The sequence below is a fragment of the Crotalus tigris genome, unplaced genomic scaffold, assembly GCF_016545835.1.
Source record: "Crotalus tigris isolate CLP2741 ecotype Arizona unplaced genomic scaffold, ASM1654583v1 scf7180000018048.2368360, whole genome shotgun sequence".
NCBI lineage: Eukaryota > Metazoa > Chordata > Lepidosauria > Squamata > Viperidae > Crotalus > Crotalus tigris.
In genome coordinates, this window is record NW_024096794.1 from 2,213,215 (window position 1) to 2,238,505 (window position 25,291).

Here is a 25,291-nt window from a genome sequence, read left to right on the forward strand (position 1 = left end):
ATATGTAAAAAAGAAATGTGAAACAGCATTATTTAACCATGAGAATAACCCAATATTTTTGCTAATTGTATGTAATGTATATAAATTAACAACATGCTATATATTAACTATTATTAATCCTGTATAAAAGTCAGTAAGATAATTAATTACACTAGAATGTCAATTCAACTCTTTCAAATTTTCTGTGTAAAATATCTCTAGAAAGCAGGTCTGATCTAATGAAGTCTTGCTGTGTAAACTGTCAAATGCTATCTCCATGCCTGCATTAAGAAGGGCACTCTTAATCATAAGAATTAAGAACAATATTATTTTCACTGGTGGCAATTTAAAATGTACCAGAAAAGGTGAAAATGATTTTAGACCTTACGCCACAATCATTGTTGATCATGCAATATTTTATCTTCATACTTCTTATGCTCTTTTCTATGAAATGATGCAAAAGTTGAGGTAAAATAGAAAGGTGTCAAAGTGAAAGATATAAACATTTTCCTAAACATTTAATGAGATCTCAAGAGCCAAAGGCAAACCAGTAACAAATCATACTTTCCACGTAATGAAAAAGGGCAGGAATTAGGGAGAAGAATGTCAGAGGACCCTGCAGCTTGTCAGCTGGAATTAATTGAATTTATCCATGCCAAGAAAACCTTCCCTTTCTAAATTAATGTTTTTACACCGTGAGAATTCATGGTAGCAATTTCATCTGGATTTTTAAAGAAGTACTTGTTTGCTATTCTGTGCTTATGAAGAAACTCCCATGAGAATAAAGCAAGGGGGATGGGAGGAAGTCTTCTAAAAATATGCAATTTAATTTTTCACTCTTCCTTTTTATTATTAGAATGTTTCTATCCTTTAAGCAAAATATTTAACTTTTTCATCGATATATGATGATACTGTAGTTAACAACACAAATATAGTTAACCGTAATCCTAACCCTAGAATTGTATTAGAAAAGAACATCTTAAAACTGATTCCCTTGTTTGGCACTATCATTACAAAAGGTATTATAAATTCTTATCTTATTTATAAGTATACCATATGGCACACTCATAAAATGGTTCTGTGAGGGAAAATGTCAACTACTTCCATGTAATTGCCTTGTACAATCCTTGAGTTTTATCTGTTTACAAACAAATATAAAGAAACAAACACAATTGCTTTGCTTGTTCTGTTTTAACAATCTGATCTTGTTAAAGAAACATCCAACCATTTTAGCAGAATTCTAAGAATTATTAAGATACACTATGCTATTATAATAGAAATAAATGTACTGCCATTATTGGTATAATGTTGGAAACCGTCCATTGCACAAATTCTGGCAAGTCAAACATCATTCTATTTAATTATGTAAATTTATTTATTTTTATTTATTAAAGTAACTGACCATCTATCTTACTGCAAGGTAACTTTGGGCAGTTTACAATATTAAAAAGATAAAATTTTATAAAACCTATATGCCAGCGGTTCTCAACCTATGGGTCGCGACCCCATTTGGGGTCGATTGACCATTTCACGGGGGTCGCCAAGCAAGGCTGTCCGCCATTTTTTTCCCCTTTTCCAGCGGGTGCCTTACCTCCCTTGGGCTGGGCCAGCTGGTGGCCCAGCCAGTGGTCGGCCTGCTCTGTCTCTGCCGCTTGCCAGCTACGCCAGCGCAGGGGGCGGCACCACACATGCGTGGCGCTCCCGGGCAGGGAAAGTCCTCAATTTACAACCGGTTGGGTAGTCCTCGACTTATGACCGGTTTAGTCCTTGACTTACGACCGGTTTAGTCCTCGACTTACGACCAGTTGGGGGTTGCGGCATTAAAAAGGTTGAGAACCACTGCTATATGCAATAGGAACTAAATAATAAAAAAAATAAATACACAACCCTAATTAAAAGATGAACAGAGGGCAGAGGTGGGAACTGTTATTAGTCTGTAAATCACCCCCAATGTGAAGATACCCCAAGCCAGCTGGCAGAGATCTCTAAGCTCTTGCAGAAGATCAGGAAGGTTTGAGCTGACCTCACTCTGGGGGAAAAGATGTTCCAAAGGGTAGGAGCAATGGCAGAGAAAGCTCTTCTCCTGGACACTGTCCTCCAGGATACTCTGGCTGATGGGGTCCTGCAGCATGCCTCCTCTACTAGCACAGGTAGGTTGGGTAAATCCCAGTGAGATAAGATTATCTCGCAAGTAGCAGTTTTACATGGGCTATTCTTGGGGCCCCAAAAACTTCCCACTCCATCACACTCTGCACCTGCTGTAGCTTCCAAATGTTCTTCAAGGGTAACCCTACATAGAGCGCATTGTAATAGTCCAAACATGAGATGACTATGGCTTAAATGATTGAGTGCAGGGACTCCTGATCCAGGAAAGGCTGTAACTGGATTGATTGTGTCAAAAGTCCTAATCTCAGTTTATGTAGGCATTTTACTATGCAAAATATTTTTCTTTCTGCAATAGCTGTAACAAATTGAGAGATCAGAAGGAACTTCCTGACTGCACGAACTACCAACTAGTAAAACAAGCTTCCACATGACACAGTGAATCTTTAATATTCTCATAGAGAGGCTGCATGGCATTCTCCACATATGGTACCACTAGAGCACTAACAGGGAGTAGGAAGCTTCAACTGGATCAATTCTATGGTCTCTTCCAACTTATGATTCTTCGATTCTGTAAAAAGCCCTGAAGATGTAAAGATCATTATCATAAAGATCATAAACTATTATTTATGGGGACATTAATTACCTAAATTAAATAAGCTATTCAGAATCTAAGCATATTGACTTCTTCTGAATCTAGGTATTAACGATAATTTCTAGTAAATTATTTTGATGTATTCAGACTACACATTTACCTTTTTTTGAAGCACATGTTAGCAATGTAGAACTGTGTTTGTGAGCATGCACATAAAAAGAAACTCAAATACTTATCTTTAAAATATGAGAATCCAAAAAAGCCAAGAAATGCAATTAGTTCCCCCTCTAGAGAATTTTCTCATTAAAGCAAAGATTCACATAAAATAACATGGCATGACTATTTGTTCTGTGGCTTTCTAGATATCCCTTAGCACTGCAGCCATTTTTATATATTACAAAGTCAAATAATATAGATTAGTAGGTGAATATATAGTTAAAATCATTATGTAGGTTATATTATTTCCATATTTATTTTAAATTTGTTCATGCCATCTTAATTTTATTTCAAATACACTATAAACAGAAATATTCTGAAAATATATGTAGCCCAAGTAAAAGACAATAAAAGATATTTTCCAGTTTTGCAGATACTTCTACAAACTGTCTAAAAGATTAATCTGCAACGATTCAGCTGCAGAACATTACTTCTGTGCCACAGACTTGTATATGAACTATTAAATCTATTAACTCAATAGCAATTCCTCCAATATACTATTAAAAAATGATTTAATGAGCAGTACATTTTTGTTCATGGGGCAGGGGATGACTTTTTCAGCAACTGTGGCTGAATATAAATATATACAACCTCTGATCCATCACTGCAATTATACAGAAACTGAAACATGAAATACGAACTACTTAAAATATACATTAAGGCCATGAGATTGTATTAGAAGATGTAAAAATGAACAATTTGGAATACAGACAAGCTAGAAAAAATTCTGCATACAATGTTAAGAATACAGAAACCTTTATTTTTTTAGTTAGACAACTGTTTCATAACCTATGCTGCCTTACAATGGGTCAAAGACAAGAATAATTCCTAGCACTACTCAGAAATATTAATAACTGAGCCTCATCTGCAACACCAATTTGGGAAACTGTGGCCATTTCCCAAGGCTATGTTCTTCACAGTTAAACAGCAAGAACAAATGGTATTAAGACTGTTATTCCAAGCAGAGTCATGTAGAAATCAATTGTTTACAATGTGAAATTATTCAAAATGTGAAATTAGCAACCCATGGCGCAATTAAACATTTGATAAGATCATGCTGAACAGTCTTTGCCATTTTAATACTCATTCCTCCAGTTTGGTGAAAATATGTTAGAAGTCTTTGTTCCTTTATTTCAAGGCATCATGATTTTTTTTTTATCTCATTGTAAAATTCTACCTCATTAATTATCCTGAACTTCTGCATCTGAGAACTATGTCAAACGGAGGTGACAAAAGAGATAAGGCATACATTTAGAGTATACTAGTCAACCCATGTCCCAATAGGTTATTGTTTCAGAGATATTTCCTTATCTCAACAGAGAAACCACGGTCGGCAAAAAGCAATAGAAGTGGGAGCAACTTCAGACTTCCTTATTGAATTTCCTTGTAGGAACTGGCAGAAAGTGTTGAAAATGATCACATGACTGCGGCTGATTGAAGCAGCCACAACTTTGCCAAATTTCAATCCCATGGGAATAATGGGTCTCATATTTTGGACACATTCTCTAAGTTAGCCCATTTGAGATAGATTGATTTAAAAATTGTTGCCCTGTGATGAACTATCTCACCCAATTGAACATTAGGCAAACAGGAGAATTTTATTAATATATAGATAGATGACAAATTAACCCCCTAAGATTTGTATAAGATTTAATAAAGAAAACTTTTTTACCAAAACATGGGGAAGAAAACAGTTTTAAAAAAATGATGTTCGTAGAATTACAGAATTGAATAAGGATATTGAGGCTAACTCCCTGTTTAACACAGGAAGCCAAATTAAAGCATTCATGACAGATTACAGGTGGTTCCTGAAAACAGGAGAGCACTTAACAATGGTTCAAAGTTGTGATTGACACCCCAAATCTATATACATCCCTGTGTCAAAGTTACAATAGCTGCACTGCTGTCATTCACTAACCATGGGGATATTAAACTGACCATGGGGATGCTGCACTGCCCCCCCGCCTCTCTTCCCCTCGACATTCTGTTCCAATGGGACCTGCAGTACGCAGGCCTGCTCCCCATGCCTCTTGGAAGGCAGCTTCAGAATAGGCTTTCCAAAACCTTTCCCTTTCTTAACCTCCTCTTTCCACCAGAAAGCCACATTTCTTTAAAAAAAAAAAAAAAAGGTTGACAGGAAAGACTTGCTGATCTCCTCACCCTCATCCAATTAGGTGCTAAAACTAAACTCTCCCTCTGCCCTCCAATCTCTATCCCTTTAAAAAAAAAAAAAAACCTTATCTTCACTCCAAGCTGAAGAGTAGAGTAAATCTCTCTGTAGCTTTTTCCCTTGAAAAAAAGTCATCTCCAAAAGTTGTAAAACAAAATAAAGGATGCTGGGTCTTTGCAAGCTTTAAATGTCCATCTCCCTACAGCACTGTAGCTAGCTAACCTTTGAAGATAAAAGTTTTTTTCCCCAACAAAACATCTTTATACCTGCTTACTAGACCTATATTGTACAAAGCGCACTCCAAAACATAACATTTTTGTTTTACTTATGGTGAATGTTTTTACTCTAAATTATTTTGTTGTAAGCTACAACAATTTTGACAGAAGTCAAAATTATTCAGAAGTGTAAATATAAATGTTATACCAATATACAAGCAAAATATATGTTTAGTTAATAATAAATATTGACCATACTAACACTAAATCAAAAAGATGTGTATATTAGCAATAAATATTTATGCAATTTAGAATACTCTTTATTTCGTAAGCTAGATCTATGAAAGTCCAATCACCATGCATAGTCAAACTTAGTCTGCAGTTGTTGAGGGGGTAAAATAAAAGGTCCTCGTATATGCCACTTTGGATTCCAAAAGAAAAGGTAAAAAAATACATGTAATAAAGAATTTGTAATATGTCTCTAAAATTTCTCCTGTGGCATACCCTAAAGAAATACAATGCTCAGTATACGTATCACAAAATATTTGGGATGTTATCATTAAAAAAAATATTTACAGGAATCTGCATTGAAATAGCACGAGAATCAAATTGAAACATAAAAGGCCAGATTTATTCCTGGCAATATACAATTAATAGCTCTTCAATCATGCCAACAATTAAAGCAAACATAATACCAGCTTGCTTGAAAAATTTTGGCTCCTGAAAGTAACAAATATGCATCAATATTCCTTTTATTCTATAATAAAGATATGAATATGCATGATCATCAAGAAATTGTATCATTATCTATATTGCACTTGAAGTGTGAATTTAAGCAGGATAATTTGTTTCAAAAATCTATCAACCAACTATAGTCATCTGTTTAGAAATATGGGCATACATGGATTTTTTTTTGTAATGGCATTAGACTAATTCAACAGATGGCATTCACTGATAAACATACTGAAATAAACTCAAAAGTTATGGACAAATCTAAAATGAAACTAGACCATTAAAAATTTAGACAGATTAGTATAGCTAATTCTGGCAGCAAAAATAACACAGCTCTTTGAGAATGGGAAAAAAACCTCACGCAACAATAGTCTTTTAACAATCAGTTTTATAACCTTGTGTAATGTATAACAAATTTGCAAACCTGTGACATATTGCAGAATTATTAATATTTGCAATGTGTAAATTAATTCTTCAAGCAGCTTGATAATTAGACCTCAAATGTTATACTGAATAGTTGATTCAAAACTTATTTTTCCTGGTCAGAAAACTTTGTTGCAAATCAGCTGGAGGATTTATAACACAAAGGCAACACTGGTATGAGTTAACATGCTAACTATTATTGTTTTAACTTCAGATTCCAATTTTTCACAATTATAAGAATTCCTCAACTTATAACTCGTCATTTAGTGACCATTTGAAATTATGATGGACCCCCCAAAAGATGCTTTTTTGCACTCGTTCATGGTCATGTGATCACATTTTGGGCACTTGGTAACCAGCCCACATTTACAACTGTTTGAAACATCCCATAGTCATATGATCACAATTTATATATTTTTTTGCTGGAAACCAATATTTACTTCCAACTTCGGAAAAAAATTAATCCATTGCAGACAATGGGTTTGCTTAATGACTGTGGTGATTGCTTAATGACCAGGGTGATTCACTCAATGGCTGTTGTGAAAAAAGTCATAAAAGTCAGACAACAACCTGCAATACAATGCCAGGCTCCATTATGCTTATAAATCGAGCATTATCATGAAAATTAATCTATACCATTAGATTACACCTGGGTGATGTCTGCAGATGCAGTCTCTATTGCAGGTTTGTTGGACATACTTTTTTCATTCCATAAATTTTTGCTTTGTATTTTAAAGTCCTCTTAATTAGCTTATAGATTTCAAGATGCTTTTTTGACCAATTGCATCTCAGGAGCCAGAACTATATACTCTTTATGTATTTTGCTGGGGGCGGGGGGAGAGATAGCAAAAAGAAACAGCTTCATATATCCTACTGATTTCCCAGTCTCCTCAAAAACCAGTTTTCATTAGCCCAAATCCTAAACATTAATGCCCTTGTGCTATTCCAGCATTAGAACAGGAATTTTCAACCGGTGGTACGCGTACCTGTGGTACATTAGCACGTGGCAGGTGGTACATGGCTCTGCCCAGACAAGTGTAGTGGGGAAGGGAACGAGCCAGCACAGTGCAGGACTTACTGTGAGAGAGTCCTCCAGAGCTGCAGAGTGGCTGGGGCGAAGCAAAGGCCCCAGGCTCACCCGGAAGAGAAAGGAGGGGGGTAGAGACAGGAGAGACTATAAAAGGAGGCAGTTTGGGCAGGAGAGGGAGAGAGAAAAAAAGACACAGCCTTGGGAGGAGGCAGAGTCAGCTGTAGCTGCACCGAAGGGAAAGAAGGAGGAGGGTGGGGGGAGAGGAGAGGAGATCAAGCAGGCCGGCCATGAGCCGTTCTACAACTTCTGTGACAGCCATCCGTGCTGGCAGCAACAAACAGGCAAGAAACGCAGTGGGGGAGGGGTCATCCTCCACAAGGAATGAAGAAAGGCAGCAATGAAGAAAGGCAGCATCGGCTGGAGGTGAGGCATGGAGGGAGGGAGGGAGGGAGGTAGAGAGTGGAAGGATTCTTATGTGCTTTTGTGACTTTGAAGTTCTGGGATTTGTGCAATGTGGGCTTTCTATCTGGCGGATGGCTGATGTCTCATGTTAGATTCTATTGCTCTATTGTTAGCTGTAAGTTTTGCTGCAAGGGATTTTGAAGTATTTTTCTTCTGAACGGATTTTGCCTACAGCATTCCTTTACTTATGAATGGAGCCATTTGGGGACGCTGCCTTAGCCGGCAGCCAGTACTTACTACCTTTCTTTTCTTCCTTAAGTGCCAGCTGCAGTAACTTTCCTTTCTAGCCAGTAACTAATTTTTAAAGGGAAATGTGCCTTTTTAAGCTAGTTCCCTCAGTGGCTTGTCTTTCTATATCTATATCTATTTCTATATCTGGAGGCTTTTCCTTGTTTGATGAATATATGGAAGAGGGAAAATATTGGGGGGGGAGGTCAAATTCTGCCTTCAGAAGGAAATGGGAATGAGAAAGAGGGAAGCAGGGAAGGAAGTCCCGCCTTAGCATTTGGCCACCAGCAGCCCTGCCATTGACTTTGCTGTCAAAAGGTTGCAAAAGCGAATCACATGACCCTGGGACACTGTGAACATCATAAATATGAATCAGTTGCCAAGCATCCAAATATAAATCACATGACCTTGGGCATGCTGCAATGGTCATAAGTGTGAAAAATGGTCATAAGTCATTTCAGTGCAATTGCAACTTTGAACAGGGGTTTTTTTTTTGGTCATCAAGTTTTTGACACCTTGCTAGGTGGTACTCGAATATTGCCATATTCTAAAAGTGTTACAATCAGTGAAAAGGTTGAAAAGCCCTGCATTAGAGCACTTGGAAGTAGTTCTTTTGTCCGTTTTGGAAGTCCTCTTTCTCCTTATAGCAGGTTTGGACTTTCAGAAAGATGAAATGTACAAAGCTGTGAAACTGAAGTGTCATCAACTACAGCTTTGGCAGAAGAGCTGTTACTTGATACAAGTACATAACTTACAGCTTGTGAACTCTCTGCATTCTACCAGGGTATTACAATCATTGTAATGGTGAAGAAGAACAAATTTTTACCTCATTTCCTCTCCATGCACAATATGGTTTTTCTTCTAAACCAGGCATGTCAAACTCGCGACGTCACGTGACATTGTGTGACGTATCGTGACTTTTTCCCCATTGCCAGCAAAGGGGTGGACGCAGTTTCAGCGTGACGCATGTGGCCCGCAGGCCGGCAGTTGGACATGCCTGTTCTAAACTCTTATACATAATGTACCTTGGCAGGGGCTTATATTTTTAAAAGCAAGAATCTGAGCTCCCCTTTCTTTCTCTAACCAGCTGGTCTTCTTGTCTAGCTATTTTTTCCTGATACAACCTATCAAAGTGTGACCGCTTTCTTTCAAAAGTGTTCTGCAAGCTCTATGGTCAGCCACCTATAGCAGGGAGAATTTGATGTATGATAGGAAACTGTTAATGTGGAATCAATCACTATCGGATAGTGTCAAATGTGGATTTTGTCAGAGAAGTAAAATGAAAGAAAACAGCAAAAAATAAAAGTTGATGTCTGCAGAAGAAAAAATGCAAATCCCATATGGAAAAAAAACCCCTAATCTCTTAAAAGAATGAATGTGAAAGTAGCCACAAGGAAAGGGGATGTGGAAACTGTTTGTTAAAGAGTAAAAAGAACTTTCCTTTTGTGAGTTGCCACAGAAGCATGTGGAGTATTATAAATGGGTGATTCAAAAAGGATGCCAATAAAAGGGAATATTTGTAGCTCTCTGAGCTCAGAGACCATCAAGGACCCCTTTAAAAGGATGTCAGTAGTATTATGAAGCAAAAAAGATTGTGGATAAGATGAAAATGCATTAAAAAGAATGACTGCTGAAAAAATGAGAATGAAACTTATTGTAGAGTGAAAAAAGAATAGTTGGCAAGAATGTGATCAAAAAGAACAATAATGGATATGGATAAGATTAAGAGAAGCAAAGAAAATGTAGAAAAATGTTGATGGAAATAAAAAATACTTGGGAAGTGAATAAAGGGAAGAACAGAATTCAAAATAAAACTGAGCTAATAATATGGAAAGAAAATGAATTAAGGGAATGCTGGAAATAATATTTGAGAGTCTATAAAGGAATAAGTGGAAAAATGGAATTGAAACTAATGCATTTCTTTAAGAATGTTGAAAAAAATGATGAGGTGACAAATTATTTTGATGAAGAGGAGGAGAGGAGGAATATAAAAAAGTTTGCATAAATGCTGCACATTTACTAAAGAAGACAAAGTAAAGGATAAAGTGAAAAGGTTTGAATTATGAAACGTTTGCACAAATATGGAGTTAAAGTTTTGTCTCTGAGTGTCATAACAGCAGTACATGGTAGAAATAAAGCGTAAGAGATAAATTGAATGATTAGCAAATAGTTCAGTAAGGAGCAGGATGAAGACACTGATATCTGATTTCCCCATGGCTCTTTAATGCATTTATGAATAAATGTATAAGGAATACTTCTGAAGATTGATGGGGAAGTGAATGTATGTGTGCTATTTGGCCATGGTGTTAACCAAAAGCTTGAATGATCTGTGGTGACTAGATGTAATGAAATTTGTGGATTACCTTGGGGGACAAGGGGAAGAGATGCTGCCCAGGAAACAATCAAACAAAAAAGGGAAGAGTCCCCAACTGATTAACAATCAGAGGAAGAGACTTAGGAAGGACCTGCCCTAATTAATTGGGAAATTAAAAGTGGCAGCAGGAAGTTTCTATTTTCAGATTTTCAACATAAACATAAACAATACCACCAACATCATTTGTCTGAAATGGTACAGGATTTCCTTTCTAAGTAGGGGGTTGGACTAGAAGACCTCCAAGGTCCCTTCCAACTCTGTTATTCTGATAATTAGTTCATATAGTTGAGTTTCCTGTCTGGTTTATCTGGGAGGGCTGGCACAGCCCAACCCACCTCACAGAGTTGCTATTGTGGGGAAATGGGCAGGGCTATTAGGTAAATTTAAGCGGAGGAGAGGGAGAGAGCGAAAGAGAGAAGGAAGGATAAAAATAAAACAACAACAATAATAATTTATTAGGCATATCACCTAAAATAGCAAAGATAACATTAGATGATTGAGTTATATTTTAGTGACACCATGTGGCTACATGCCAATTTGCTATCTGCTAAACTGAATTTCTTGTAAATTGTGTAAAATAGATGAAACTTCGTAAAAAGACATAATTCAGAAAGAAAATAGAGACCTTGCTGATTTAAAATTTAAGAAGCACAACTATTAAATAGATAATCAAACCTAATAAAGGGGGATTAGAGAAGGAAGCTTGTCCAAATTTGCTTATTTTCCTATGTTACATTGAAGATGGATATTGATCATTAATTTAGCACTTATTATCTAAATCTAACAACTAATTCTAAAAATTTATCCAGAAGGATATAATTAATGCCTGAAGTTTAGCAAACTGAGATTTGTCTAGCATCTAAATTAACTTCCTTTTCTATGCCAGCAATTTATTTCATTTTACACAAACAAAAAATAGTATTACCATTGATACTATTACTAAAGCTATTTTACATTTAGATTTGCAACAGTTTTTCTCTCTCTCCTTATTCTGACAAGAAAATTACTGTTCTGTTTGGCTATGAGATTGATTTATTGTTTCATGAATGACAGGAAAAAAATCTGTTGTTGTTTTTTGCTATAAGATAAACAGAAAAAGACAACAGCATTTAATCATAATAATATTTAGAAGGAAGTACATAGAGCCAAAATTATGATAGGGTTTATACATCACATTAAGCTATAAACACTTATCAACTACACTGCCGACTTCGTGCATCTCAATTTAAAAAACAATCTTAAGCCCCAAGCATTTTGAATTGTAAATACAACAGAGTCATCCTGTAAAATGAAGATTAAAAAAAAAAACAGAGCCTCGCTATTTTAAATACAAAAATGGTCTAATTAATTACCTAACTCTAACATTCTGTTTAAAACAACATCAATGAGAATGTTTTAGTAAATCCTTAAGAATAAACACTATAGCTGTCCAGTTTCTTCAGCATAAGTAATTTTTATAAACCAAACAATAATAGGTCCATAATAGACTCTTATGATTTATGCTGAAAGAAATCCATAAGCTCAAAACACAAGAAAAATAGTTCCTGCTGTTGCTTGACAAATGTTTGCTAAGTGCTATGTAAGAGAATTTTTCCTCCAATAATTTAACTTTATAACTGCAAAAATTTACTGAGACTATTATCATAGTTTGAATTATTGTTTCTGTCTAATCTCCCTTTTTTATATGCATGCAAAGGGGAGAGTTAAGATTAAATTCAATCTTAAATTCTGGTTCTTCCAAATAAGCAAGGTATCATTAGATCTCATGTTTTCATTTACACAAGCAGAAAAATATCTGGAGATTTAATTTCACTTTTATCAAAGAATACTAGAGTACCTTCTAGTACAATGACACTTGGAGAGAAAAAACAATACAATGACTATTAGCAAATGACAAACACATGTAATGCATGTATAACCATAAGTAAATAGTTTGGTCTATTCCAAGCCTCTGCTAAAATACATTCCGTACAGAGTATAACAGCAGAATTAATAGCTTAGAAAACTAATTTGGATTTCTCAGATTGCTACTAAAAATCAATTTTGCAGTGTGAAAATACATTGCAAATAATGCAGCAAATGATTTATTGAGCAGATTAAATCTGTGTTTATTGTAAATCTTCTAGAATTCATTTAAAAATTAATAAATTAGTGATTTGTATACTTCATGAAACAATATCTTGTAGAATTTCTTTTGCATCACAATGATATTTTATTATTGGAAACTCAGTCAAGAAGTTAGGAAAAGAAAAAGTACGGTACTAAGAACACAAAACAAATGCCTAAAGCAAAGAAACTTCAACGAAATCAAGGACAAGCAATAGTTTTGTTATTTCCAAGACACTATGAAATTGAACTAATCATGATATCCTCAGGAATACTGAGATTATTTTTAGCTAAGTCTCTCTTAATATATATGACTCATATTTACATACAAATTAAGATGCCATATTTAGTGAAAATTTAATGCAACCTTGTATTTAACTTCTCACCTAGCATCATGAACCCAGGCAAACAAGTACATTTCATCAAGCAGATTGAGCAGACTGAGATTCAACAGATAAATCTATTTATATCTGTTTCAGTGAATATTGACCTACATCATTAGCCTCTTAATAGTGTTATAAATAATTTTCTAGCTAAGTAATATGTACAGGTTTATTTTCTAGTCCATTTGATTACAAATAGCTCTTTAATGTTGTTTAACAATCAGTATTTCCAGTGCTACAAAAATAATACTTTCCTAATATCAAATATAGTTTTGTCGCATATAAATGAACATAGATATCTTGCAATTCCCTTTCTATTCTAACTTTCCATTCTCCTTTATTCCTTATAAACTATTCTAACATTGTTTTGTATAGCTTCTATCACATCTTCATCTATCAAAAGTGGCAGCTATGGATGGAATGAAAGACCCTGGTGTAAACATAAAGTGTATCTATATGTAGATTTTGGGAAGGACATTTCCCCATGAAATAATCCCCCATCTCTTTTGTGATAAAGTTGTGGCCTATTCTCTTCCAGCTTCCCAAACTGCATTTGAAAATGGGACTGTGAAACTACATATTCTTGCTACCCTCCCACTATTCCCAACACCTGGATATCACCAGAAATACATATATGACTGTTTATGGAGATTCTCAGTCATCCTGGTCATAGTTGTCCCAAAGGTGCTTTTCAAGAGACCACTGGGCTTTCTTGTTTTTTCTTTAAGGATGTTTCACTTTTCTGAGCTGAAAGCTTCTTGGATGAGAAGCAAACTGTCTTTAAGAAAAATAAGAAAGTCAAGTTGCCTCCTGAAAAAACATATTTGGGATACACATATGATTATTCAGGTCCAAGGATTGTTCTTTTTGATTAACATCTTATGTTCAGTTAGACCCAGTCTTTGTTTCCTATTTTAAGTAACAAATGCCACAAGAAATATGAACAATCACATTCCAAGTTCAGATCAAGAAATACAGAGTTCAACTCCCTTTTTCCTAGCACAGCTCCTACATTTATATCTGTCACATAAATCAACTTCATATCCTTGCTATGTTGAGTATTCACTAACCCCATTCATAACATCTCAAGATTTTTTGCCATTACTTTCTGTTCCCAGTCCCCAAGTAGCAAAATTTAAAACAGTATGCAATGAAACATCATTTTAAATATGGACAAACTGGAATGTGTTTAAAAGGGATAAATGTGTCTATTTTCATGAATGCCCATTTAATCAGAGAATATAATCAATTAAAGTAAAACAAATTTGTTTCAACAATATGGAATCAAAACAGTCACATCACACTAACCTGCAGACACGGGCAGGAAAATACAGTTTCTGCCAAGATCGACATAGATATTTGGAGTGATCAATTACACGAATCCAGTCTAGTTCATCCATGGATACCTCAATATAATAGGAGTATGACCTTTAAAGATCAAATAAATTAAAAATATTGCCGTTAACTGTCTAAATATTTCACACAATGTTGTATACACTCTGGGGATCATTACATTACATTCAATCTTAGGCAAAAAATAAAAATCTATATTTAGGCCAAATGAGCTAATCTTGCTTCCTTCTGTCTCTGTAATTCCTTACAAAGACCCAAAATATATTCAACAGTTCTGCAGGAACTGTTTGATTAACTCATCAACTTTATGAGGCAAGATAAAGTTAAATATACAACAAATCCACCTCACTTTCAGATAAATGCAAATATTTAACATGCTTAAGATATAAAATAAAGTATTGTGTGTTTTTAATTTTAGAATTTAAACTTAACCAGAGAAGTTGTACATAAAAAAATTAACAGCAACCTGAAAATATTTAGAACATAGACATCATTAAACAGCTTGAGCATGTGGATGTGTAATAACCCATTTTTCCATAATTTTTGTTTGATGTTTATCTTCTACTACAATTTTTACTCTTACTCACTTTATCAACTTTATCAAATACATTATTGTATTTTATCAACATCTGTACCTTAAAACCCATTTTTCCATAATTTTTGTTTGACGTTTATCTTCTACTATAATTTTTACTCTTACTCATTTTATCAAATACGTTATTGTATTTTATCAACATCTGTACCTACTTAAAACTTTTATATACCATCTATCTTCTATAAACAGTTCAGAAGACACACAAAACTACAAGTATAAAACCTTTTTCCCCCCCTTTAGTACCTTTTAAGTCAGTATTAACTTCTGGTGACTAACCCTGACTAGTCCCTGCAAGTTTTTTTCACAACAGTTTGCAGAAGTGGTTTACTACTGCCTCCTCTCTAGGGCTGAGAGAGGAAAGCAGAACTAGAACTAGTCTCCCTATTTTTAACATGGTGCAAACTGGCGTTCGTAAAACAATAGGTAATTATTATTTTTTTTTTATTGAATTTTTTTCAAAAATTTTACAAATAAACATCCACCCCCCCTCCCAAACCACCCCACCCTCCCCCCCAAACAATAGGTAATTATTAAAGTAGTAATAAAAATATTTAAATCAGTATTTTTATAAAAACAGCAGTGAAATTAGGCATTTAAAGGACTCTCAGATCTTTATTATAATCAAAGACCATTATTATTATAATTAAAGCACTCTTAAAAGTAGAAAGTTTTGATCAACTTCTGAAACCTTTAGCACAAAATATTATCATTTTTTAAAATAATGGAATATTCCCACTTATTTTTACCATGTCTTTATCTTTCATTATTCTACTATGTTATTTCATTTTAATGATTTTATGTACTTGAGATCACTTCATAAGTTTTCTTCAACTAAATTTCTTTGTATCAGCTGAAGTTCTCAATCTAAAGACAATAAAATGACCATATTCCCAAGCTCATTTCATCTTTTTTTTTAAAGGCCAAGAATGAAAAACAAAAAGACTTAGAACCAACCTGCTATCTCGATCCCATAATAGTATTCGTATGTGATTGATTATTGATGGCTGACCCAATTTAATTTCAATACCAGAACGGCAGTCATCATCGATAGGATGTCGGGAAAATCCATGGTCTAGATCATAGTTCTGTGTGTCTCCATCTAATAAAGCAGATTTCAATTCCCCTTTAACCACTTGGGCTCCATATTTCATAGTGGCAATGTTCTCCCCTGGTACTGGAAACAGCAATGAAAAATAGTTTATTTTTTCTTTCTAGCACATTTCCAACTGATTGGTAATATACGCCATCTCTTCCTTGTGACTTTTGTCAGAACAATGAAAAAAGTTCAATAAATACTAATCAAGAAAGCAATAAGATAGTCATGACAACCAAAGCCCCAATGACTAAGACTTGGTTCTGCAAGTTGGTCTGGGGACCCAATGGAGGAATTTGACTCTGGAGGTGGCTGCTAGATTGATAGCAGATGCCACCTTCCTTCCCTTGCCATGGTGGCGCAGTGGTTAGAATGCAGTACTGTAGCTAACTCACTGCTCACTCCAGGAGTTCGATTCTGAGTGGCTCATTGTTGACTCAGCCTTCCATTCTTCCAAGGTTGGTAAAATGAGGATCCAGATTGTTAGGGGCAATATGCTGACTAGAGAGTTCTGTAAACTATTGTGAAGCAGTATGTAAGCCTAAGTGTCATTGCTTGTTCTGTGCTCCTATCTCGCTCATCACTTTTTGAGTCATATTGATGTACTATCTTTTACTTTTTTGTTTATTTTATTGTTCTATTATTTTACATTTACTCTGCTTAAACTTCCTTTTTATTTCCTTGTTTTTTATTGTTGTAGAGTAGCTCCATAGTGAGATAGGCTGCAAATAAATTTAATAATAATTTTTGATCATGTTAAAACCTTTAATATTTTGAATACAGATTGATTGATGGATGGATGGATGGATGGATAGATAGATAGGTAGATAGATAGATAAATAGATGGATAAATAGATAACCTTTATTTGATTTTTTTTACTGTGGGCATATTGGCACACATTAAAAATGAAATTTTGTTGCTTGCTCTCATAACACATACATAACACACATTTAAACATGCTATATACAACATATGTATAAACCTACATCCTTATAAATAACATATAGATATTAATCACTGTATAAAATGCATAAAATGCTAATTTCTGAGAAATCAATCAAATTTGATCGATAATTAAAAATTACCTAGTTAATAGAAACAGCCTCTTTATAAAAACACCATTCTAATAAAGGAACATGGAATATGGGAACAGAAAAAAAAATCATAAAAGTTTACAGCTATTTAATTTAATGAAATTTAGAATTAAGAAATATTCAAGATGGATTAATTGTTTGAATTTTTGCCGAAAAATGATGGTATATCTCAAAATTCCATAAATAGATCAGTCAAAGAACTAATATTTCCCTCTCCGCCCATTTCTTTGTGCCCTTAAGACAACTTCCTAAAGTTATATCATAAAAAGAAAACAAAACTGGTTCATAAAACATTCCCCTAATTACTGTGACACATACGCCATGCAGTAGCACTCCCAACTCACTTAAGAATAGGATTAATTACAAGAATAGTTTTTCATTGACTCAACCTTTCAATACCAAGGAACAAGGAAAAATGTTTCACTGGTTTACTGAGGATTAGATGAATTAGGACCAGGCAATATAATTAGGATATACAATCAGTTATTAAAGGCTACATACACTTCTGCTGGTTAACTTAACATTTTCAATTAAAAAGAAATTAAATTAAAAGAAATAAAGACACGTATAAAACCTTCCTTTGCAAGTTCAAAATACTTACTTAACATGCCCCTATAGTTGAGGTCCATGTCCCGACTTTCAGATCGAACTTTAATGGCATCCAAAATAGCATCAGGAGATAGCAATCCCGAAGGTCTTACGACATTTAAAAGCTCTGTCAAGCTCATCAATGGCAAGCGCACGGCCTTCATGATTTCAGAATGATTTTCCTTAGGATTGTGTTTACACCAATTCATCAATGCTTGAAAAATGTCCTTCTCAGGAGCTGCAAATGAATCCCTCAGTACAATACTGAGAAGTGCTGGCTAAAAAATAAAAAGAAATGGCAGTAATGTAAGATTGTTCAGTCAGCTCCAAGTAAAACTATACTATTTGAATTCTACATTATCTTTATTATGAGCTAATAAATTCTGTTGGCAATAAATGATAGAAGATGTTGAAGCCACAGGAACCTTGGGAGGAAGTGATCATGCAATATTGGAATTCAACATTATGGAAGCACAAGCAATAGAACACAGTCAAACTAGAGTCTTGGACTTTAAGAGAGCTAATTTCAATAAACTTAGAGAGGGCTTAGGAAGGATTCCATGGATGAGAATCCTCAAGGGGAAAACAACTCAAGAAGCTTGGGAAATTTTGAAAAGTTGAGATAATAAAAGCCCAGTCCAGCACAATACCAACAAAGAGGAAAAAATAACAGCTCTCAAAAGAAACCAGCATGGCTGCATAAAGAACTTTGATAAATTGAAAGATAAAAAGGACAAGTATAGAAAGTGGAAAGAGGGGCACATAACTAAGAATATCAGCAAATAGCCCGAGCACGCAAAGATGAAGTGAGGAAACTAAGGCTCAAAATGAACTAAGGCTTGCGACCAAAGTCAAAAATAACAAAAAAAGCTTCTTTCAACATGTAAAAAACAAGAAAAAAGTGAAGGAAATAATTGGTCCATTAGTGGGGGAAAGTGGCAAGAAGGTGACAAGCAACAGGGAGAAAGCAGAACTAAAAAGCTCCAAGTAAAACTATACTATTTGAATTCTACAATATCTTCATTATGAGCTAATACATTTTGTTGGCAATAAACATTTGCTTATAAAACCAACATCCCAGATATCCACGTAAGTTTTATCCTTCCTATATAAAGCAATATTAGCAGCAGTTCTTTACTAACCATTCATGTATCTGAAACTAAAGATTATTCATTTCTATTATATAAATCATATAGTTTAATACAATCCTATTAATAAAATTAATAAATAAAATTAACTTGGAGCAAAACCATTCCCCTGGCTCATGACTGAAATTTATTTTTGTTTCATGAAGATCCTTTTTATTATACTGTGGGTTCTTGTTATTCTACCCAGAATCTTCCAGGATTGGGGCAGATTATAAGTACATATTGATACTTTTAATTAATGATTACAGAATTACACGCAAGCACAGAAACTTTATCCTCCTGAACACAGAGCCTTTTCAACAGCCATCTTCCTAGTCTCAACACATTTCAGAGAAGGAAAGATTAAGAACTGAGGAACAATTGTGACTGAAAATGGAACAATGATTATTCAGGTAGAACATATTCCAGGAATGACTGATTATTGAAAGGATTTATATAGGAAAAGCCAAATTATTGTTGAATGCCATCTGGTCCACTGAAAGATAAACATTTGGATAATAGTTTTAAATTCTATTTTCAACCATTTCAATAATATTTTTCAAATATGTATAAAAAGCAATTTAAAAAAAAAAAACCTAAATTGTTCTCATACCTTAGAAAGAGACAGAAAACCTTCACTGGAGAGTACCTCTTGAGCATTTCTGTCCATAAATATGAAGCTCATACATGTCAATTTAGGTAGTGAGTAGAGATTAGCAACGTCATAGGTCATGCAAACATTTTGAATGTTAAGAATGGTGCAAAGGTATTCAGAGGTTGAATCCTCCAGTTCTGGAAAACCATATTTATGTGCTAAACTCAAAAAATCTAACAGGACTTCTTCTTTCTCGTCTCTTAATGTGGCACGACCGGTATAAATATATTTCAATAACATTGTAAAGGCCTCTGCGGTGGTATCATGGAGAGGGATTTCTGCTTCAGGCTGAGATTCACGCATTCCACCATATAATAACGCTCTGTTCAAAGGCAGAGAAAGAATAAAAAAATTGCATTTGATAAAATCATGCAAACCCTAAAACAGAAAGAATGAAATAACACAAATCCCAAAATTTCCTCCTGCAAGTGATATTTTTACCACTGTAAAATCATCACACTTAGTTCTTAAGACAAAAATTATAGTCTTTTGTTTGCATTTGAGACTGTTGACAGCTTGTATCAAGTAGTTAAAAATTACTTGCAACTGATTCCCGGAGACAGCTATATAAAATGAAAAAAGGATATTGCTTTAATATAGAGATACTGTACGCAGCAGGATTTGCATTACAAACAAGAGACACAGCAATACTGAACACTGTGCTAGTGAAAGAACTTTGCAGTATTTGTCCTCTCTGTTCCCTCCTTCCCTTTAAGGCCTGTAGCCTTTGAGAAATCGTTATTCAAAGGATTGGAGGAGTTTCCAAAATAGAATATACAGTACTATGGGAGATTGAGAAAAAAAATGGAATTCCTTGGAAATGCGTAAAATTAACCATCACAGACAATCTATTTGCTCTAGATTTGGGAATTAATTTGGGGAGTCATTTTTACAAATTCTGAAACCATTGTTATTACATTTTCTTCAAAAATATTACATACTAGACAGCATTATAGATATTATAGAAAAGTATACATGTTACAAGAAAAAAATAAATGTATGCATAATAAACTATATACTTATAAAGAAAAAATACCCTAAATAACAAGAAAAAAATAACAGAATTAAAGGGAAAAAGAACATTAATACCAAACTGCCTTTCTCTTCAGTTTTTAATACCAGATTTCAACCAGAAACTAATTTTTTAAGATTCTTGCATTTCAAAGAGTTGGGAACAAATAGATAATGGGAAATTTCATAATCTGTTTCATAGCATTAACTCGTTTTGTTAAAGCATTTTTTGCTGGAAACAATTGTATGATCATTCTGAATTTCAATCCTCCTTAAATTGTAGCCTATTGGTTTGAGAAATGTATGTAATGGTAGTCAAGTATAACAGTGCAGTTACATTTATATTTTTACATTAAAAAAGGCATTGTTGGACAGATAGTATCAGATTATTTCTTAATGGCTTTTTACTACATCCTGCTTACCAGAAACTCAAAGTACATCTGAAAAGACATTATACATCACCTGAAATATTGACACCTTGCAGCCAGAATAACCCTGTGTGCAGGAAAACGTTTCTTTTCCACTATAAAGGTAACATCACTGTATTCCTCCCCATTCATCAGAACACCAACATGATCAGACAGAATGTGAACATGGTCTATTTCACCTACTGCTGTATAAGGTCGGAGTGGATGACTGTTGCTCATGTTGTACAAGAAATGTTTATGCTACACCTAAAAAATACAGCATAAAAATAATGAAGAAAATCATTATAAATGTTAAATGGACCATAACTTAAATATAAAGGTACTGCCTAGAACGCAGAATTAAGTCCACGAACTCACCAAGGAAGCTAACTGGGTGACCTTAGGCCAGTCATTTTCTTATAGCTCAACCTATTTCACAATATTCTTTTGGGAAAAGAAATCAAGGAAATATATGCCACCCAGAAAAAAAAAGCAGTGTTATTTAATTAATTAATTTAATTTCAAGACTGTCCTATTTCTTAGCGATTCAGAGAGACTTTCAATGAAGAAAAAAGCAACTTATATAGAAAAAGGCAAAACTCATTAGCTCAATAGCAGTAAAAAAAAACCCCAAACTTAATCACCCTAACTTAAGGCCTGGGAAAACAAATACTTTAATCATTTTTTAATGTAATTTCATACATAAGACATAAACAAAATGCAACAATATTTTCATCAAATCATTGCTAAAACTGTTATGTTGATATATAAACCATATAAAGAGGCTCTTCTAAAAATTAAAATAAATAAAATAATTATATTATAGTGCTTGCTCAATTGTATATTCTGTACAAGTTAAGACTGATTCTGTAACCGCAGATCAGTTAGGCCCTATATAGGAGCACTCAAATCAAATACTGAAAGCTGTAACAGAACCTTTCATGCATAATTAGCTAGAATATGAATATTTATGAACTCTTTCCCCCAGAGTCTAATTAATTATCTGAAACAGAGATAAGAGTGATTTTTAATTATTAATATTAGATGATTTTCTTAAGAAATAAGTTTAATCAAGGCAAAATTAACTATTCACTTCCTGTAAAACTCTAGTTGAATCCAATCTCATAGGATAGAGACTTCACAGAAAGTGAAATTTCAACTATTTATATTCTAATAAACCTCTGAAAGGAATGTAGGTAACTGTTGATTTATGATAACAATTGGGACAGGAACTCTGGTCATTAAGCAAGTGATTCATCAGGTAATCAGACCCAATTGCTTGTCGGAAGCCAGCTGGGAAAGTAGCAAATCATGTTCATGTCTCTATAGGATATTGCAACTGCTGTAAATGCAAACCAGTTGCCAAGTGCCTAAATCACAATCACATTACCATGGACAGATCATAAGTTACTTTTTTCAGCATTGTCATAACTTTGATCTGTTGTTAAATGAATATCATAAGTCAAGGACTACTTACAGTACATGACATTTGCAAAACATACACTTTTGCCCTTTTTTTTCATTCATGTTATTATACAGTATGTAGCTTAAAGTTACTTCCCCTCCCCCAAACTCCTATTTTGGGAAAAATAAGGCTTTGTGTACATTTAAAAACAATTTGCATTTTCCAATAAGAGTTTCTTATCTACACAAGAATAAAGCTATAGAATATCCATTTCATTATTTTAGGCATACACAATTATATTTATATCATCTTATGGTTATATCATCAAATCATCTTTTGTTGTACAAAGAGCAAGTATTTATGCAACTCTTAAATCTTAACTCATTTAATATAAGATCTTAACATGATGTAAGACCTTAACTTACATTACTCCAAACTAAAATATGAGTGATAGATAATAAAGCTAAGAGTTTTAGCCACTTAAAAATAGCTTCTTGTTCTTTAATCTTTGTCCACATTTATACAGAACAATATCTTCATATGTAACATGAAGTCTGGTTAAGACAAAGTAAAATGAAATGTTGTTTTCTGAAACATAGTTCATTGTGTGACACAAAATGTAAAACAAACAAAAACCCAGCAAAATAATATTCAATCAAAACATGATTTTTAAAATCCTTTTGATCTTCAAAAACCATCTAGCTTTATAGCTGTTTCCCAACTTTTTTTATGAAACTGTAATGCAGGTCACAGACAAATTCTGCCAACTTTCCTTGTCAAGGAGGAGAGAGGCAAGTGTTACATAGGGGGTTATATAGGGGGTCAACCTCTTCTCCAAAGCACCTGCAGGCAGAACAAGAAACAATGGATAGAAACTAATCAAGGAGAAAACCAAACTAGAAAAAAGAAGAAATTTCTTCACAGTTAAAACAATTAATCAGTGGAATGCTTTGCTATCATAAGTTGTGGGTGCTCCCATCACTGGAGGTTTTTAAAAAGACTGGACAATCACTTTTCTGAAATGGTAAATAGGGTCTCCTGCTTAAGCAGAGAGTTGGTCTAGAACAGTGGTTCTCAACCTTTTTAATGCCGTGACCCCCAACCGGTCGTAAGTCGAGGACTACTCAACCGGTCGTAAGTCGAGGACTACTCATCTGGTGCAGCACCGTTTGCAGAATGGGACTTTTGGCGGGCTCAGCAGGGCAGAGACAGCCTGGACAATTCCTATTGGCTTTTGAAAGCCAATAGAATTAGACTCTATTCAAGAGAGTCTATTCTATTGGCTTTCAAAAGCCAATAGAATAAAAGGAAGTAGCATAGCTAAGGAAAAGGGGGAAAAAATGGTGGACTGCGTTGTTTGGCGACCCCCGTGAAATGGTTGTTCAACCCCAAATGGGGTCCCAACCCACAGGTTGAGAACCACTGGTCTAGAAGACTTCTAAGATCCCTTCCATCTCTGTTACTGTGTTACTTTGTTAAATATATGTAACAATATTAAATGTCTCAGTCAACAAAACAGTCAACTAGATTAGTAGTTTTAAGACTTCCTTAAGAGCACATCACTGGTATTTCAGCTTGTTTCTATTTTGCTAGTTTTTTAAAATTTACTAGAGTAATTTCATTTTTCTCTATTAGATCTGTATACCACTGAATCCATTCAGACTTACAGTAAATCAACATAATGCAAACTGCTTTTATTAATATCAATGTGAATCACTCCATTCTAAGATAAAGGCTTCTTCAATGAAAGTTATTGGGCTGCCATTTTTGTACAGTGGACATGGAAAAGATGTTTACTTTTTGTTTTTCTAAAATCAACAATTAATTAACTTTTCTCTATCTGAGCCAGTCAGAGATTTCCCAGGAAAATGGCCTGTCAACAGTGGATTACAGTTGTTTGTTTTTTTAGGAGCTGGAACTCTTACATTTTATAGTGTAAAACCTGGCAAGCTACAAAGTGTTCAGTGCAAGCTGACAAGGATCTCCTGTGATGCCATTACATCATATACAAGACTCATACGCATAGGACATATAGCAGGAGAAACCAGATAGTCTGTTCTGCCAGATGGTGAGTGAATCTGACTTAGGGTGTTGCTAGTAAATGCCTGATCTGTCTAATGCAGGGGTGTTAAATTGCCAGCCCGCAGGCCACTTTCATCATACCGAAGCCACACCCACCCCATTGCCGGCAATGCAAAGAGAGTTGTGATACGTTGTGACACATCATGTGACATGGCGAGTTTGATACCCGTGGTCTGGTGTAAGAACATTCCAATTCATGGTTTATTGGTATGTGAACAGTCAGGCCTGTTGTTGTTATTGAGATTTGGCTGAGTGAAGGTAAGAATGAGGTCTGCCCAGCTGGGTCTAAGTTCCTGCATCAAGCCTTCAAGCCAGTAACATCAGAGGGGGTAATGGCACTGATTTATTGGGATGCGTTTCAGTCAGTGTAGGCACTGCTCCTGCAGTGGACAGGCTGCGAGTTCTTGGGCCATACGGAAAGCTAGATAGCTTATTGGTGTACCGATTGCCAAGCTGCCCTGGAAGATGGCACTTTCCTAGCTTTGGCTGGTGCACCACTGTGGGCCTATCTGGCCAGGAGGACTTTGCTACAATGACTTCCCTTAAGATTACTATAATGTGGTGTACATGGGGCTGACTTTGAAGATTTCATAGAGTCTGCAGTTAATTCAAATTGTACTGTCTGATGTACTGACTGGTGTTTGCCTATGGAAGCATATTATATAAGTGCTGTAGGTCTTACAATGATTACTAATAGACCTCCAGATAAAATTTAAAGTGCTGATATTGACCTGCATGACCTGGTACCTGATTAATTGCAAGACTGCATTCTCCCATCAGAATTGGTCCATTCAAATCAATCTACTTTAATGCCAACTGTTAGTGGCATTACTTTTTAACGGCTGTGCCAGTCCTTTGGAAAAG

General features: G+C 34.8%; 1 protein-coding gene across 2 annotated transcripts in view; it reads right to left on the reverse strand.

Annotated features, from left to right (window-relative positions):
• BTBD9 (BTB domain containing 9) overlaps nt 1-25,291 on the reverse strand; it is a 126,847-nt gene that overhangs the window by 97,257 nt on the left and 4,299 nt on the right. For both annotated transcript variants that reach the window (XM_039347057.1, XM_039347058.1), the window contains 5 exons: nt 20,996-21,207; nt 19,481-19,844; nt 17,754-18,018; nt 15,919-16,138; nt 14,325-14,444 (listed from right to left, as the gene is read on the reverse strand). In XM_039347057.1, the coding sequence (XP_039202991.1) occupies nt 14,325-14,444; nt 15,919-16,138; nt 17,754-18,018; nt 19,481-19,844; nt 20,996-21,180 (1,154 nt within the window). In that variant the 5' untranslated portion in view covers nt 21,181-21,207. The remainder of the gene's footprint in view (nt 1-14,324; nt 14,445-15,918; nt 16,139-17,753; nt 18,019-19,480; nt 19,845-20,995; nt 21,208-25,291) is intronic.